Source organism: Lampris incognitus, chromosome 15, assembly GCF_029633865.1.
Source record: "Lampris incognitus isolate fLamInc1 chromosome 15, fLamInc1.hap2, whole genome shotgun sequence".
Taxonomy (NCBI): domain Eukaryota; kingdom Metazoa; phylum Chordata; class Actinopteri; order Lampriformes; family Lampridae; genus Lampris; species Lampris incognitus.
In genome coordinates, this window is record NC_079225.1 from 26,182,133 (window position 1) to 26,200,872 (window position 18,740).

The 18,740-nt window shown below is 45.6% G+C and overlaps 1 protein-coding gene across 1 annotated transcript in view; it reads left to right on the forward strand.

Moving 5' to 3' along the window:
- The first annotated feature begins 874 nt into the window (after nt 1-874).
- The window catches only part of LOC130124826 (G-protein coupled receptor family C group 6 member A-like), a 21,741-nt gene continuing 3,875 nt past the window's right edge, over nt 875-18,740 (forward strand). Inside the window, exons 1-8 of the mRNA XM_056294175.1 lie at nt 875-1,030; nt 1,161-1,220; nt 6,648-6,789; nt 8,354-8,478; nt 8,706-9,286; nt 9,403-9,574; nt 10,169-10,295; nt 10,376-11,290. Coding sequence (XP_056150150.1) covers nt 875-1,030; nt 1,161-1,220; nt 6,648-6,789; nt 8,354-8,478; nt 8,706-9,286; nt 9,403-9,574; nt 10,169-10,295; nt 10,376-11,290 — 2,278 coding nt within the window. The remainder of the gene's footprint in view (nt 1,031-1,160; nt 1,221-6,647; nt 6,790-8,353; nt 8,479-8,705; nt 9,287-9,402; nt 9,575-10,168; nt 10,296-10,375; nt 11,291-18,740) is intronic.

Here is an 18,740-nt window from a genome sequence, read left to right on the forward strand (position 1 = left end):
TATCTAGCATGCGCTCCGCCGCAGACGATTTTCTCCTGCTTCTCGCTGAGTTCCCGGTCTTCATGCAGCGCACCTTCTCGTCTTCCAACGCCAAGCACGGATTGGAGCACCACATCGCCACCACTGGCCCACCAGTCTACGCTCGGGCTCGGCATCATCGACCCGGGCAAGCTCACCGCCGCCAAGGAGGAGTTCGAGAATATGGAGCGTCTCGGCATCATTCGCCGCTCCAACAGCCCGTGGGCTTCACCCCTCCACATTGTCCCGAAGCCTGGCGGCGGGTGGCGCCAGTGTGGTGATTACGGCCGACTCAGCAATGCAGCGACACCGGACCACTACCCAGTCCCACACATCCAGGGTTTTCCCGCCCAAAGTGGAACTCGTCCGTGGATACCATCAGGTGCCCGTCCACCCACTGGATGTCCCCAAAACAGCGGTGATCACCCCATTTGGATTGTTCGAGTTCCTGCGCATGCCGTTCGGCCTCAAGAACGCCGTGCAGACATTCCAGCGCCTCATGGATTCGGTGCTACGGAACCTGCCTTTTATTTTCTTCTATCTAGACGACATCCTCGTCGTCAGCACCTCCAAAGCGGAACACCTGTCCCACCTCTGGACTCTTTTTGAGCGGCTCAGCCAGCACGGGCTGATCGTCAATGCAGCCAAGTACCAGTTTGGGCTGACAACCATCGACTTCCTCGGACACCGAGTCACCAAAGACAGGACGGTACCCCTCCTGTCAAAGATGGATGCCATCGTGAAGTTACCACGACTGCTCACAGTCAAGTCCCTACAGGAGTTCCTCGGCATGGTGAACTTTTACCACTGCTTTATCCCCCGAGCTGCTCAACTCATGTGACTCCTGTGTAAGGCCATGAAAGGCAAGTCCACGAAACACACTGTGGACAAGGTGTTTGTGGACACTAACGCTGCTCTGGTTGACACAACAATGCTGGCACACCCATCACCCAAGGCTCCGATCGCCATTACTACACTCTTCAGACTACGCAGTCGGGGTGGTGCACGAGCAGTGGGTGAACAGTGCCTGGCAGCCGCTCGCTTTCTTCAAATGACAGTTATGCCCCAGCGAACAGAAGTATAGCACCTTCAGTCGGGAGCTCCTCACTCTCTACCTTGCCGTTTGACACTTCTGTTCCCAGCTGGAGGCCCGCCAGTTCATGGTGTTTGTGGACCAGAAACCACTGATGTTCACCACGGACGTACAGCATGTTGCTGGCAAAACCAGCCTCGTCGCTGACAGCCTCTCAAGAGTCATTGTGGGGGCCATCCACTTGGGTCTTGACTATGCCAGCATGGCAGCTGACCAGGCCGCCGACCCGGGCGTACAGGCTTTCAGGACGGCTGTCACAGGGCTACAGTTAGAGAACGTGGCTTTCGACGACGCTGACACCATGCTCCTGTGCGACGTCTCCACAGGTCGGCCCCGGCCCATCATTCCCACTGGCTGGAGGTGGTGTGTTTTCGACACTGTCCATGGCCTCTCCCACCCTGGCAAAAAGCCATCTCAAAGACTATTGCAGCCAAGTTTGTCTGGCATGGGCTAAAAAAGAAGTGAGACTGGGCTGACACCTGCGTGGAGTGTCAGCGCTCTAAAGTGCACTGCCACACCAGAGCCTCCCTGCCACAGTTCCCAGTGCCTGAAAGGAGGTTCGACCATGTAAACGTGGATCTAGTGGGCCCCCTGCCCCCCTCCCACAGTTTTACTCACCTCCTCACCATGGTGGACAGGACCACTCGATGGCCAGAAGCCGTCCCACTTTCATCAACGACATCCACCGACGTAGCCCGGACATTCATTGGGACCTGGATCGCCCGGTTCGGCACCCCATCTGACCTCCTCGGACCGGGTCTTACAGTTTGCGTCTGAGCTCTGGAACGCAGTCACAGAGAGCGTAGGGGTGAAGCTCCACCGCACAACCGCGTACCACCTGCAGGCCAATTGGTTGTGTGAGCGGTTTCATCGCTCTATGAAGGCCGCTCTTCGGGCCAGCCTCAAGGATAGCAGCTGGGTCGACAGGCTCCTGTGGGTCATGCTGGGCATCAGGACCGCCTCTAAGGAGGACCTCCAATTGTCGTCCACTGAACTGGTTTATGGACAGCCGCTGCGGGTCCCAGGGGATTTCGTCTCCAACACCACAGCTCCCTGGTCTGCAGCCCATCAACAGACCACACTCCTGGTAACGCCAGAGCTTTCACACTGGTCCTCACGTCGCAACATGGCTTCCCACAGTCTCACATCCCCACAAGTCTGCAGATGGCAGAATATGTTTTAATCCGCCACGATGCCCACCGCAGCCTTCCTACAACAGGCCGTTCTGTGTCCTGAAGACTGGAAACAAGCACTTTGTTGTGGAAGTCGGCAACAAGCCAGAGTGCATTTCAGTAGATCGCCTCAAACCGGCTCATCTGGACTTGGACCAACCTGTTGGACTTGCCTAGCCCCTGACCCCACCCCCCAACAAGGCACCTAAGGTTCCTCCACTACCCACCCTACACCCATGCCGCCACAGGGTCCTTAAGGCTCCTCCTGTAGGCACCCTGGCCTCTGCACCTGTTCGGCGAAGCCGTTGTGGCCGGGCCATCTGTCACCCTCCATGTTGACTTTTTTTTTATTATGATGAATTCTGGGGGGGGGTATGTAGCAGACTATATGGGCACAATTCACCATAATTGCTAGACACGGGCCCTTTAAGAAAGGGTTTCCGGGTTGAGAGGGCGGAGTGAAGACGAGGTTGGTTGGAGCAGCGCGATGTTGTTGATGATGGTGTTTTTGTACGGGAGAATAAATGATATACGTGTTCGTGTAGTCAATGAGAGAAATTGTCTCTACTTTCCTGCAATTTCTACAAAACATTAAAATAACTTTTATGGAATTCAACACGTTTAATTGTGTAATGATGCTGGCACACTGTGTTAGTTCAACTGCGCTTAAAATGTTTTGTAGCTGATTTTCGTTTGTACTCATCATCTGGTGCCTCTTGTGTCAGTGTCCAACAATAGTTGGCCAGCACTGATGGATTCCAGTTGCCCTGATACATCCTTTCCATGGTGACAATGTCCTGGTGAAACCTTTCACCATGTTCGTCACTGACTGCGCCAAGATCAGCAGGGAAGAAGTCAAAGTGTGAATGCAGAAAATGAATTTTCAATGACATGTTGCACTTCATGGTTTTGTATGCTTTAAGCATGTTGTCAATCAGCTCAATGTAGTTTGGTGCTCTGTAGTTGCCAAGACAATTCTCAACAACATCCTCAAATGCCTTCCATGCTATTTTCTCTGGCCCCTCTAGCAGATCTCCTGACTCCCTTTCATTGATGACCTGTCTGATTTGTGGCCCAACAAAAATGCCTTCCTTAATTTTGGCATTAGTTATTCTTGGAAACATCTGTCTCATATAGCGAAACCCATTACCTTCTTTGTTCATTGCTTCCACAATTTTTTTCATCAATGTGTGTTTTATATGAAGAGGAGGCAGAAATATGTTTGTTGGGTTGACAAGTGGTTATTTTCTGCCCTGGAATGAAATGCTTACAGAGCGGCCAGTTCTTTTTAATATAATGTGACTCGTTAGCACAGCTATCCCATTCACAAAGGAAACAACAGTACTTTGTATATCCGAGCTGCATTTCTAGTAGCAGTGCCAGTACTTTTAGATCACCACAGATGTTCCAGTCGTAACTGTTGTGCTTTATGTGTTTCAACAACAGTCCCATGTTATTGTAGGTTTCTTTCATGTGTACTGCATAGCCAATGGGTACTGAAGGGTCGACATTGCCATTGTGTAACAGGACAGCTTTCAGGCTTAACTTTGACGAATCTATAAAAAGACAAACATGCACATGGGTCATGCACACAAGCCAAAGCCAAAGCCATCAATCATCAATGTCAGTGCAGAAACAGAGGTTTTTGTCCTGTGTCAAGAGGTTTCTCAAATGTTCATGACGGTTCCGAAAGATAAAAATGTACCTGGTGACAGCAAACCCAATCCCTCCAATCTTGAACCAAGTCGTTCTGCTTTAGCTTTTGGCCAATCTAAGTTCCTGAAGAGGTCATTTAATTCTGGCTGTGTTCCAGATGAGGATAACCAGGCATAAAGCATTCGACATCATTTTCCACATCTGGTTCATGCATTGTGGCATCTTCATCTGCCTCATCTAGGCTCCATGTCTCTGGTGGCTTCGGTACTGGCAAACTGTCATCATGTGGCACTGGTCTCATGGCTGAAGGCAGATTTGGGTATTCAACGGATTTCTTATTTTTAGAAAAGAAGCCAGATACATTGGTCAGACAGAAGTAACAGTCCGTCACATGATCCTTCTGTTCTCATATCATTGGGACTGCAAACGGCATTGACTTCCGAGTACCTCTGAGCCAGGCTCTCAGGTTGACTGCACATGCTGCACAACAAATGTGAGGAGCCCAGGGTTTCTCTTGGTCACCAATTTTACATCCTAAGTAGAGCTCATAAACTTTTTTTTTTGTGAAGCATTTTGTAACATTGTTTTAGAAAAGTGCTATATAAATAAAATTATTATCATTATTATTAATAATAATAAGTGTGGTCATGGTGCATCTTTGAGCCTTAAATGTATACTCACCACAGATGTGACAGAATGTATCGCAACTGTTGCAACATTGACGAGACATTTCTGCTGTATTAAATCTCCCTGAAGACAATAAATCCTATTGTTACGTATATTCACTAGGCTACTGCCTGAAGAACATGTTCATCAACATGTGTCCAAACAGCATCTGTAAATGTGAGCAGCTTTTATTGCCTGTCAGCCAGCATCTAACCTGTCTAAGCATGCAGGCATGCAAATGTTGTCTTATAACACTTGCATAGCACCTCCACTGAGTGCATGCCCAGGCATGCTTGGACTGACCAAAACAGCTTGCATTTGGGCAATATATTAGTAGACAATATATTAGTAGACCAGGATGAGAGATCACATTACCCCAGTTTTAGCATATTTACACTGGCTTCCTGTAGCATTGAGGATTAATTTTAAAATTGTACTTGCGTTTAAAGCTCTACATGGTTTAGCACCCTCATACCTGTTTGACTGCTTATCTGATTATGTTCCGAGCTGCTCTCTGAGGTCCTCTGGTGCTGGCCTGCTCAGTGTCCCGAGAATGAACTACAAAAAGTATGGCGAAGCAGCATTTTGTTTTTATGCACCGACGGCTTGGAATGGACTCCCCCAACAAATAAGAGAAGCAACCTCCATAGATAGTTTTAAGAATCGGCTCAAGACCCATGTTTATGCTCTTGCTTTTAATTAATTCCGTTTTATTTCTTTGACTCTTATTTTTTATCTTGTACTGTGGTTTTATATCTTGCCTTGTTTTAGGTTTTTTGCCTAGGTCTGTGTTTTATTACTTTTAACTGATTTTATCTGTATTGTTGTTGAGTTTTATTGTTTCCCTTGTTTTAATGTAAAGCACTTTGAGCTGCATTTTATGTATGAAGGGTGCTATACAAATAAAGTTTATTATTATTATTATTATAATAATTATTATTATTATTAAAATAGGACGGGAAATCACAAAAATATGTTGTATCTACAAAACGGTATGTGATAGGAAAAATTTAAAGCGATTTTCGTGGCCAGCAGCCCCAAATCCATAAAGTACACCATTAAGTGTTCAAAAACAAAATTTTCGTTGTCCGGTGTTATGAAAAGTGGCTAAATGATCACTTCCTGCAAACCAACAGGCTTAGTGAGGAGAGTAAATGGAGTGGAGCGCAAAAGTAGGTCTGCATATGGTCTGCATATGGTCTGCATATGCATATGCAGACCATATGCATATGCAGGTACCTTCAGATTTCCAGTGCGGTTATTTTTCACCCGCCAAAAACAACTTTTCTCATTTTCTTTTGATGTTAATGAGGTAGAATAGAGCTTGTGCTCACTTGGGTTATCTTTCCGAGGGTGGCAGGGGCAAAATGGGAATCATTCTTATAGTCCAATAATCATCAAGGAAATGAAACAGTATTCCTCCATTCCAGATGGTGGATTTCAGGTGACATCATGCAAATGATGCAGGAAATGGGAGCATATAAAGATAAAGTTCGCAGGGCTCTGTCATTTGCAAGCGTTCGATCCTAGATAGAGAGTAAGAGAAAGAGCAGGCTTGTTTCCTTTGGGGAAGGCGTTAAAACAAATGCGTTGTTTTGAAGTAGATACATGACAAGAACATCTACCGACTCAAATAGACTACGAAAACAAGAAGAAACAATGAAAGAGATGAGATGCTTTCTCAGTTTAAATGTCTACGTCTTTGCCTTGGTTTCATTCAGACAGCTTTATGATGTCAGCGGTATTAGGGAAGCTGCAACGGCCTCTGGTGACATTATTATTGGGGGACTGTTCCCAATTCATGGGGGTGTTGATATCAATGAACAAGTCAGAGGGGAAAGGCCATGTAACAGGTAATGTTTTACTCCAAACACATGTATGCTATTATGTTTTATGAATGAGTGATTTGTGATTGATGACAGACACCCTGGTGTGTGTGTGTGTGTGTGTGTGTGTGTGTATGTGTGTGGGGGGGTGGTGGTGGGGGGGTCTCTGATAGGTTCAACCCCGCTTGGGTTGTTCAGTCTCTGGTTTTGGTGCAGGCTGTGGAGGACATAAACAGGAGGTCCGAGTTGGGGAACCTCACACTGAGGTATCACATCCTGGACTCCTGCTCTGATGTTGCCATTGCCTTGGAGCAGACTCTGTCCTTCATGGACAGTAGAGAATGTCATAGCCAGAAACGTGAGTAACCAAGTTACTGAATCAGTAATCTGTCTGGTCTGGACAGATGTGCATAAATTGCCAGTTGCCTACTGAAAACACCCTTTTGGGATGTCTGAAATTAATTTCTGACAACATTAATCATGGCATATGGATTGAATATGTAATGATTACCAAAACAGAAAAAAAGTGGAAAAGTAAGAGTCAACATTTGTGCAACATTTTATCTTCAAATTCTCATTCGGTGTGTGCAACACTCATCAGCATTTTTATGGAAGTCAAACTGACTGTAATAAAATCACATGCCATTATTCTCAATTATTTATGTAACAATTAACAACTGTGACAATTCACATAGCTATCTTCATAGTTTCTCTTACAACTCTCTCTCTCGAAAAAAATAGGAGGTTAATTTGGCCACAATAATATTAACACTAGACTATCTTACTGTTACTAACCAGTGCCACTCGGATGTCTTGTTCCACCTGTTAATATTGGGACAGGTGTTCAGTGTAGACATTTCCTCAGTGTCTCAGTTACTCTATTGAAATGCAAGGAACTGATTACCAATTTAAGGTAAATACTAGTCTTGCTTAGTTTGTTGCTCATCTGCTCTTTTATTTCTCAAATGCATGCTGCATGCTGTGAAATAAATTTGCTTGCTCCGTATCAAGTGCTACTCCCCTCTGATAGGATCTGCCTGCAGGTTCCTGTTGGTTTCAACCTCTATAACAGTACTCCTCTGTGTTTCCTGCTATCTAATGCTACAGTCCTCCATTTCAGATCCTGTGCTGTTCCTGTTCTCGTTCACTTAAAGTGGTTTCTTTTCTGCCATTCGTCAAGTTGAACAGCTTCTTGTTGTGTTCCTTGGTGTTTATGGCAGTGCTTAAATCAAATTACATGAACACAGTAACATACTTCACATTAGCACTGATAGCTCAGAACTTCTCTTTCATGCTTGAAGTGAACCCTGGGCTTTAAGAAGTCTTGAGGCTCTTGCCTTTTTTTCTCCTTTATTTCATACAATGTCTATACAAAAAAACCAAACACAGTTCTTTTTCAGTGTGTGTGTGTGTGTGTGTGTGTGTGTGTGTGTGTGTGTGTGTGTGTGTGTGTATATATATATATATATATATATATATATACACACACATTAGATGTAGGAAAAAAACTTTAATTCATAGCAGTGCAAGCCTGTTTCGTGTGTCATGCACTCATCAGCTGCCAAGTTGGCTATCTAACTTTTCTTAGCTAACTTGGCAGCTGATGAGTACATGATGCATATATCATGATGCATGATATATATATATACATATATATATATATAAACTTTGTTAAAAGAAACACTCAAAGGTAGGAAAAGTGCTCAACAAATGAGCAAAATAATCCAGTGATACAAGTAAATTCTTTACTTTATAAAGAATTTACTTGAATCACTGGATAATATATATATATATATATGTAACACTTTTATATTCAAAAATCAAAGTTTTTTTGTTGTTGCTGATGAAATAAATGGCATAAGAAGTGTGCCAGTTGTCCCACAATCAAGAAAATGTCTGACAAAGTCAGTGCTAATCCTTAGGTGGGTATGGGAGTATGGATGGCCGAGAATCCCCCTCCCCACCTGTCATGGCTGTCATCGGTGGTTACTACTCAGAGATATCCATAGCTGTTGCTAGGCAACTCAACATGGAGCACATCCCTCAGGTATGACTGAGTTTAGAGGTCCTCTCTTGGTTTAAACAAAGCTGCTAAATTCTGTTTGATGACAGATATAGTTAGTATGTGGAAATGCACCTATAAAAGCTGCAATCAAATCTTCTCTAGGTGAGTATCTCTAAAATGTAAATTTGCCCTTGCTTGGCACAATAAATGCAATGATCTGTCATGTGTGTATAGAAGTAGTCTCACTTAGGTTTCTTCATTCTTTACAGATAAGTTATGGGTCAACCTCTGGGACCCTAAGTGACAAGAACCGCTTCCCAAATTTTATGCGCACAGTGGCAGAGGATGATCATCAGGCACAAGCCATTGTCCAGATACTCAAAGTACATAAATGGACGTGGGTTGGTGTGGTGACTACAGATGGTGACTATGGCCACTATGCCGTTCACCGCTTTCAGCATCATGCCACACAAAACAAGATCTGCCTAGCTTTTACCTCTGTCCTTACTGACATTCTGGGCGACAACCAACTCATGGACCAAATCAATGCAACAGTTAAAAAAATTATCAAGAATACCAATGTTAAGGTCATCGTGTCCTTCGCCAGGCCTGGTCATATGAAGTTACTTTTCAGTAGTCTTCTCCGCCATCCGGGAGGCAGGGGGAAAGTGTGGGTGGCAAGTGAGACCTGGTCAGAATCTCATCATGTGTTACAGAACTGGACCCTAAGTGATGTGGGAACCATCATCGGTATCACTTTCCAGTCTGGAAATGTGTCCAGGTTCCTGCAGTACCTCAGCAATCTTAATGTATACCCTGACCACCACAAGAACAACAGTTTCCTGCATAGGTTCCTACAGGATCATATGGAAAAACAGAGAGGGATGAGGTTCGGCAAAATGTAGAGCTCAAAGTTGGAGAAAAGGCCAGTTCAGCATCGGGTTTTAAACTTAACCACACTTCCAGAGTGGCAAACAGAGACAAACCCGGTAACTCAGCCAATGAGCTACCAAAACAGAACACATCCCCGTATACTGTGTTCAGTATTGAGTTGGCTGTTAAAGCTATTGCTCAAGCTGTGGCAGACCTTTGTGCCGGTAGGGATTGTAAGACAAGAAAAAAACTGCAGCCGTTGGAGGTGAACACACACAAGAACATGACATGACATACTTAAGTCATAGAAATATGATTTCTTATTCACATGGTGACATATTGAGTGCATATCAAGTTATAAAGTTTTGTACTTTCAGTTGGGGGTAGCCCTAAGAGCAGCCACGTTCTACATGGATGGCCATAGCTACAAATTCGACAAAAGGGGTGACTTGAACACAGGATATGATGTCACCCTGTGGCAGCAGATTTCCCCCCACATGTACGACATCATTGCTCATTACAGTATCAAGGACAAAAACCTATCTTTCACCTTACAGAGAGCAAGACATGCTTACCGATTCATGGTAATGACTTTCATTTTGTCACTGTTTTCTCTCTCGCTAAACTTCTTCGATTAACTGTCCTACCCTTTCATTGTCTTTTATTTATTTTTACTCATCCTCTACTGTGCCAGGCATCTTTATTCCATGCACCTTCATACAAGCTGGTGTGTATTTCAAATGCAAGGGTTTCATCCAATCTCAATCTGCCTCATTCTTTGCCCATTCTGAGCATGCTCTTCCAAACTACAGTCAACTGTGTTAAGATATTGTCTCACAAAGAGACTCTGTGTTTCCAGGGAGACGTGTTTTCCCAGTGCTCTAATAGCTGTATTCCAGGCTACAGGAAGAAAGTAATACTGGACGAGTTTTTCTGCTGCTATGAGTGTATTGCCTGCCCCGAGAACCACTTTTCCAATGTCACAGGTGTGTATCAGCTCAGACAGACCATTTAATATGACCATCTATCTGAGTGTTGTTTGTGACCATTCTTTGTCTGTTTCCAGATGCTGCAGAGTGTCATCGTTGTGCCACTGATAGTCATTATTCCGTGATCGGCAGCGCCGATTGCACTAAAAAGAAAACTGTGTACTTAGATTGGAAGGATTTCTACTGCGATCTCCTGCTGGCAGTAGCTGCCCTGGGGGTACTGCTCACATTGGTTATTGGGATCCTCTTCATAACTTACTGGAACACCCCTGTTGTGCGGGCATCTGTCCGCCCCATCTCGCTCCTTCTTCTTCTTTCCCTCTTGGGCACCTTTGTGAGTGTGGTCTTGTTTGGTGGTATACCCACCAGGGAGAAGTGCCAAGCACAGCAGGTACTGTTTGCCCTCAGCTTCACCCTGTGTGTGTCCTGTATCCTGGTCAAATCTTTTAAGATTATCTTGGCTTTTGAGTTTAAGCCCAGAGTACACGGGCTCATGAAGAGGCTCTACAATCCCTATGTCACCATTGCAGTGTGTATGTTGCTGCAGGTGGTCATCTGTGTCTTTTGGATGGTGTTCAGGTCTCCAAGTCCCAAGTTGGAGAAACTGAATGACAAAGAGCTTGTGATCAAGTGTGATGAAGGGTCGCTTGGTGCATACAGAGCAATGCTGAGCTACATCGGCCTGCTGGCTCTCATTGGCTTGGTTTTTGCATTTAAAGGCAGAAAATTGCCACACAGTTTCAACGAGGCCAAGTTCATTACCTTTGGTATGCTTATCTACTTTCTCTGTTGGATTATCTTTGGCCCAGTTCATGTCAACATCAAAGGCCGGTACCTTCCAGCAGTGAAGATGATCGTCATCCTCATCTCAGCATACGGCATCCTGTTTTGTCACTTCCTCCCAAAGTGTTACATAATTCTGTTCAAGCAGGAAGAAAACACCAAGCATGCATTCCAGCAAGACATTAAGAGCTTTTCCTTCGGTGACAAAGGTAAAAACCAAAATCAAAGAAGGTTGAATGAGTTCATTTGGATCCAACACTTATTGACAGATACGTTTCATCATCATTTCACATCTGTCAGTGAACGTTGTATCCAGATGAACTGATTCAACCTGCTTTGATTTTTTTACCTGGATTATTGAGCATGCATCAAGACATAAAAACCAAAACTTTCAATTCCCCTCCTTAACAGGCGCTGCATCATAGACACAGCTATCAACATCAGCATCACTGCCAGACCAAAACCCGGCCAGGATGCCATCAGTCTGCATTTCCCCAGACTCGAACCCAAGGCTCACTGAGCATCCCAGTGACCACATTATTATGCATAGTAAGAGTAAAAACAGTTAAAGAGATGCTCAAGCTTACCGTGATGGATGCCATGATAATATATGAATTATTCAAATGTCAAATGTTGTAATATAAGATACGATGATCCAATTGGAAAAGGACAAACCGCTAAATAAAACCTGCATTCGGATTATTCTGTGAGAGCTTCATATAAACATATTTATTTATTCCTGTAACTTTTTGTCATGTTCACTATAATAAACCAATGTCATACTCGAGGAATTCAATGTTGTTGTGCGTAAAACTGCACCGCACTTTCCTGTTGTGAGGTGTGCTGCCGAAAACATCCATCCCTTATAAAAAGGGAGACACAGAGGGGAATATGCCTTCTGACACTGACATGCACCAACTGAAACGGGATTCCCGTTTCCGGTGCGGGAAGATGGTGGCGCGAATTCACATTTGCAGTGGCCTCACCCAGTCCCGGTGTGGGAAGATATTTGTTCTTGTAGGTCTTGTAGTGTTTGGATATGTGTGGGGTTTTTGTGCTTTTTGTTTTTGTGTTACACCGCTGTGGGCTGGGGCTAAACGATGTTTCATTTCCAATGACGTTTCGTTTCATTTCGTGTGTGCAAGTGCATGAAATAAAATGACAAATTGTTCCTGATTCCTGATTCAGCGCATCCACACCTGACAGTAATATGCATCTCTTGATTCAGATCGGTTTTTTGAGTTCCTGTCGTTAAAATAAGTAACCCTCAAAATGGCACTAGGTATGTGGAAGATTATCCTCCTTTTCCTTGTTTGACGTTTTTGTAATGGCAGCAGGGCCCACACAGGGGGGTGGCCTCCACAGACAGACAGACATACATTTTATTCAGTGGTTAGGTCACACTTCCCAAATTATATTAGTCTCAGATCAGCATTCCTGCAATTCTTTACCACAGACCTTATAATCATAGGCCCTTGTGTCCGTCTGCACATACCATAATTACCATACAGTAATGAGGGTGACAGTTAAGATGCCTGGCGCACAATGTTGTCCATTCTGTCTGACTTCAAGCAAGATTCTTATTGTTTTATATTCTAATCGTTATTTACATTGCTTTAACAAATTATTTGTCCTCCTCTTGATCATGCAACTTGGTAAGCTGCAGTTGTATTGTGGAAAATCCCTTCAGGTTTTAAAAAACAAATTAAGGGTCAGACCCAAATATCACCGGCCTCTCCTGGGGCCCCTCCATTCAACTCCATGTTATGCAGGCGCCACTGTACCTGGTTGCTACTGTTCAGATTTTTGAACACGACGCTAACTTGTCCACCTGGCGAGGTGGCGTGGCTGATCCGATCACGAAGCTGACTCCGCGTGACCTTCGAGCACGGAGGCTTGTCAGCTAATGTGGCCCGGTGTGGTCAGATGCCTGAAGTCAGGATGAAAAGTCTAACTGAGACTGGCAGGGAAAAGTGAACAGAGGCTGTGTGTGGCATGTTTGAGAGATGTGAAAGATCCAGATGCAAAAACTATGCCAGATAAACGACAGGAAGCAGAAAGGTGGGAAGCGAATGAACAGTGATATCTCTCTGGAGCTGATGAGTCTCATTTCCTGAAACACATTTCACAAGGATCCCTTTATACAGGACAAGCCCCTGTGGTTGTTTCCACAACTAGTTAATCTACCAGAAGTTGCTCATAAACTACACCCAAAATACTTTTCATCAAACACACCCAGATGTTTCATTAGACATTGTTCATATCTGTGCCGGTCAGGAAACAAGTCTTTCCTTTCCCACTAATAACCCTTTGCGGGGAGATGAAAAAATACACTATAGGGGACTCTTCCCATCTCATCATATAAGTGACTGGTCAACTTTGGCATTATATTGAGTTGCAAACAAGAGCTAGCGTGACATCAGGCATAGCAGAAATAATTTGGAGCTTTCCTGTTTTTAGTAATCATCCCAGAAGATGTGCGGCGGTGGTTTGTAATACGGAGCATCACTAACTAATGTCACGGGTCCCTATCAGATCCGCCAGTGGTCATATCAACACATCTAACGCAATTAGCTATTAAATTTACTGTGAGATCCTGCGGCTTGGTTCTGCATGAGTCTGTTCCCCCCTCACAGCCACTCTTCCTCTCTGGCTTTCCGTTACTGGATTTTCTGTTTATCTCTGGAGGTGTTGACTGTTCATTTCTGCTTCCCATGCCTTGCAGTGTGTGTGTGTACACACCCACACAGATGTGTGTGTGTGTAAACCAACATCAATGCGGGCTTGTGTGTGTTTGCGGTGACTGTTCATGCTGCACTGTGGGATGCGTTGATTAACGCTCGGTGCGGCTCAGCTCCCAGCTGTCCTTGCGGCTAGCCGCTGATTGAAACCAATCAGGCTTGCGATGGCCCCATCGCGGTGACCCCCCTCACCCCTCCCACCCCCGGCCTAATCACCTGCTGATTGGCCCATGCAGGGCCCCCTCCCGTTGGCACTGAAGGTTAATTTGACCGGCGGATGAAGGCACCAGCGGGGAATAGGAACGTGCGCCTAGTGAAATTGCATGGATATAGCCCAGCTGTCAATCACAGCCACTTAAAGAAGAGCCGCTAGTTGGACGCTGACAGACAGCGAGGCAGGAAGGGACAGAGGAGAGAGGGCGTTGGGAAACAGTCTGAACACAGTGGTTTGCCTCTTGGAGGATGCTCAAAACGGTCTCTTTTTTGCGTATTTATATTTGTGTTTGTCCCACTTTGCCCTTCCATCCACCCATCCTCCTTGCCCTCGACCACAAGATCGCTAAATTAAAAATGACGTTTTATTTTTTTCAAATATTGAAGATTTTCGAGCGTGATAGGTGTTATTAGTATGTCACGCGTATAATGACGCAACCCGTGTTTGATTTCAAATACGATGATTCAGACAAGAATTCAGCCAAAATCAGAGGATATGAATCTCTCTGTGATCGCTCATGGACCCTCCCCACGCACACAGTCATCTCCCAGCCATGTCATATTTTATAATAATCCTTCCGCCACCCAACCTCTTCAGCTACCTCTGTCATTATGTTTAGCTCGCCACACCAGATTTATATTAAAAAAAAGCTTCTTTGTAGTATGGTGGTTTGACCAGAGGATGGCGATATTGTACTCATTGTATGAAGTTGTGGGCCGTGGAGTCAAAGCTCCATGGGTCTCAACGCTGTACTGTAAACCAATCCCTGCAGGCACAGTTACATCTAGGTGTACCCCCCATTTGGGGGGCTTTGGTTCTGTATACTTACTAGTTAACTTCTGACTTGTTTTCTATGGCGTTTAAAGGATACATTTCGTTGTATTGTGTCACTGTGTTACATTTAAAAGTGCTGGGATGTGTTGCAGCGTGCTTCTCAGGGCTTTAGGTTACCGTTTCCCCTGCTCTTAGCCTGTTGAAATACCCGTGTTTGCAGTAAACCAGAGACACTCACTCCCAGCGTAAATATTTTGACAGTAAAAGCACACCTCTTTCTTCTCACTAGCCTAGCTCCCCTTAGTCATTCACTTTGTCAGTTCATCAATTTCACCTTACCCCGGTGTGTGTGTGTGTGTGTGTGTGTGTGTGTGTGTGTGTGTGTGTGTGTGTGTGTGTGTGAGAGAGAGAGAGAGAGTGCGCGCGCGCATCTTGTGGCAGGTTCTTCTCCCTCCCAGTCTCCGGTGGTTAGAATAATGTTACCAGATTACCATATCATTACCATATCATTTCCATGTCATTATCATACTTCTGCAATGGTGTGTGTGTACGTGCGTGTGCGCGCGTGTGCGCGTGCGTGTGCATGTGTGTGTCTGTATGTGTGTGTGTCCACGCACATGTGAGTGTGTGTGTGTGTGTGTGTGTTTGTGTGTGTGTGTGTGTGTGTGTGCGCGCGTATTTAGTATATATCTATGTGCGTTTGCGGACTCTATCAGATCATCAGCTGTCTCTCTTTCTGTATGACACACACACAACACACACCCACACACACACACACACCCAATTCCCTGATGGAATACAAACTTGCCTCTGACATCCTCCCTCTGTTTTTCACTGTCAGAGACTATCTCTCTATCTTTCGCCTCCACCCATGTAAACACACCCTAATTCTTAATAATCTGCCATTCTTAATCCTCGTTTGTTAATCTCAGCGCCAATTAACGCCATTCTTAATGGGTCGGCCACACTAATGAGCATTTACATAGAAGTGACTGTCGTGCCACATGAACCTGCACTAAGATCAGAATTGCATCTTCCTTTGAAAACCTAAATTGTTTTCGTTGTACTGGTGTTTTGTATATTAAAGGCCGCCAAAACACCCCTTCGGGTTTCAGAACTGAGAGTTTCAGATGAGATCCGGTTTGCAGAACCACCAACAAAATGTGAAACATCATTGATGATTAGGTCAAATTAAAAAAAATACAGCCAATGTATCCCCAATTTAAGGGCACAATGGTAAACCATTTCAACTGTGATAGGTCAGCTGACCTTCTCATCGTGCCCCTCTCCATCATTTGAACACAGGACGGGAGCAAATGTAACGTACAGACAAGACCTGACACGTGCGAACCCCAAGACGTTGGATAAATAACACCTTAGCATATCAGAGACGTCACCGGAATTCATTACAGAGTATCTGTTCCTCTCGGCGTGCCATTCTGGCGCTATTAAAAATCTTTCCCACCCTACAAGTCAGCCATTTTGGCGCTGCTGCTGCCAGAAAGAGCCCATTTAGCGAGGGGAGCATGTTTAGGGTCGCGCCCTTGTTTACATGGGGAGCCAGAGCTGATGGTTTTAAAATGGCGTCCAGATGGTGACAGAGGCTTGATGGCAACAGAGGGGGGCTTCGGTGTCCCGCCCACTCCTGCTGTCCAGCCACAGCGGCTAAAGCTGCACCCCTCTATCTGCTCCCTCCATCTCAGCACTTTGCTGCCTCTCTTCTTCTCTTATCACTCCCTGCTCCGTCCGCCGCGGCTCAATGCTTATTGTGTCTTTTCACTGTGGATGCGATTCCGAAGCTGTCCATCTTTCCCATCTTTGTGTTTCAATTTGTGTTATCTCTAACATCTCTCTCGCTCTCTTGCCCTCTCCGTTTCTGTCTCTGTCTCCCCCTAGGTCCCTCCTTTGCCCCCGCTCTTCTCACTGACTCAGTCTTGCCCCCCCCCCCCCAACTTACCTCTTGCTCCAACACTTGCAGGGCTACGCTCCCTGCAGACTCAGGTGATGCATGGGTGCGGTGTGTGTGTGTGTGTGTGTGTGTGTGTGTGTGTGTGTGTGTGTGTGTGTGTGTGTGTGTGTGTGTGTGTGTGTGTGTGTGTGTGTGTGTGTGTGTGTGTTGTCTGTGTGATGGATTGGAATACCTACGGGTAAATTACCACGATACCACCCCCAGCCAAGCTTAAATAAGAGCACTCTCTGTTAAGCTAAAGATGGAGGGGGATAGTGGGGGGGGCCAGTAAGACAGAAACGGAGAGACTGCATCACATGATAAAACAGAGAGAGGTAGACAGAGGAGAGGAGATGAAGAGGTGCAGGAGAGGAGATGAAAAGAGAGAGCGAAGGGTGGGGTTGTCAGTCCTCTGGCTTGTTTGATTTGCCACACTCAGCCCCCTTTTTCTCGCTCTTATTCTCTCTATCTCTACCTGTGTGTTTCTCTCTCTCTCTCTCTCTCTCTCTCTCTCTCTCTCTCTCTCTCTCTCTCTCTCTCTCTCTCTCTCTCTCTCTCTCTCTCTCTCTCTCTCTCTCTCTCTCTCTCTCTCTCTCTCTCTCGCTCTGCCTCGTTCTGTTTCTATCTCGCCCAACCGACCACACCTGATCACCTGTCCTGACGCCAGATTACTGAGAGATGGAGAGGGGAAACGGGGAAGGCGAATCAGACGATGGAAAGTGATGGAGGAAGGGTGAGCGAGAGCGATGGGACTGAGGGAGAAGCGTGGAGGCAGAGATGCAAGGAAAACGGAGGCAGACAAATGCTCTTCATCAGAGGGAGAGAGCGATGGGGGGGGGGGGATCTGGCGCCGTAGATACAGATGTTAGGATTGTGTTTGTGTCAATGTGAAATATGGTCGGTCCTCTCTCTCGTTAGGGAGCTGATCAGCCTTGTGCCTGTCACACACTGACATACTTATAGACACGCGCGCGCACACATGCACGCGCACCCATATTACATGTAAATGCATTAAAACAGCATGGAACATATGGATTTGCGCCTCAGTATGTTGACATACAATGGATTGCGCTTAACCTTTAGTGTGAATTACAGTTCAATGTGTGTGCATTTGTGTGCATTGTGTGTGTGTGTGTGTGTGTGTGCATTGTGTGGTGTGTGTGTGTGTGCATTGTGTGTGTGTGTGCGCGCGCGTGTGTGCGTGTTTGTAGGTAGTTGTGCGCATACGTATAACTGCTCCATCCCTGTTGCTATAGCTGGTAAGTGATTCCACAGGCTGTTGGCTGAGCTCCAGACCAGCTCAGATGAGAAGGAAGAAGTGCAGGGAGAAGCGAGAGAGAGAGAGAGAGAGAGAGAGAGAGAGAGAGAGAGAGAGAGAGAGAGAGAGAGAGAGAGAGAGAGAGAGAGAGAGAGAGAGAGAGAGAGAGAGAGAGAGAGAGAGAGAGAGAGACAAACAGGCAGAGGGGAAAAAAGAGAGAAGAGAGAGGGAGAGGGAGAGGCAGCGGCTGTGTAATTAGTAGCAGATTTTTGCAGCACTCTGCTTCTGTTTAATTAAAAACTGAAAGAGGGAAAAAAGAAGAGAGACATGGAGGGAGAGAGAGAGAGAGGAGGAGGAGGAGGAGGAGGAGGGGGAGGTATAGTTGCATAGTTATACTGTTCTTTGCCAGGGGCAGGTGTGAGGGTGTCTTTGGGAATGGTGCCTGAAAGGCTCCAGGCTTTGCCCAACAGGCTTCTGGGAGCGTAGTTTAAGGATGAACTCAACCAAGAATTGAATCCATTTGGGATCGAATGTAAATGTGAATCTATTGCCTCGCGAGTGTTTTGGTGCACTGTGATGACGCGTTCATCTCTACTGAATAGCATCACGGACATCATGGCTCTCTCACCTTGTGGTGCAGCGGGACAATGATAACGGTGATGATGCTGAAGCAGATGAAGGCTGTACATCCTACAGCTCTGTATAGGGCCAATGATGACTCATC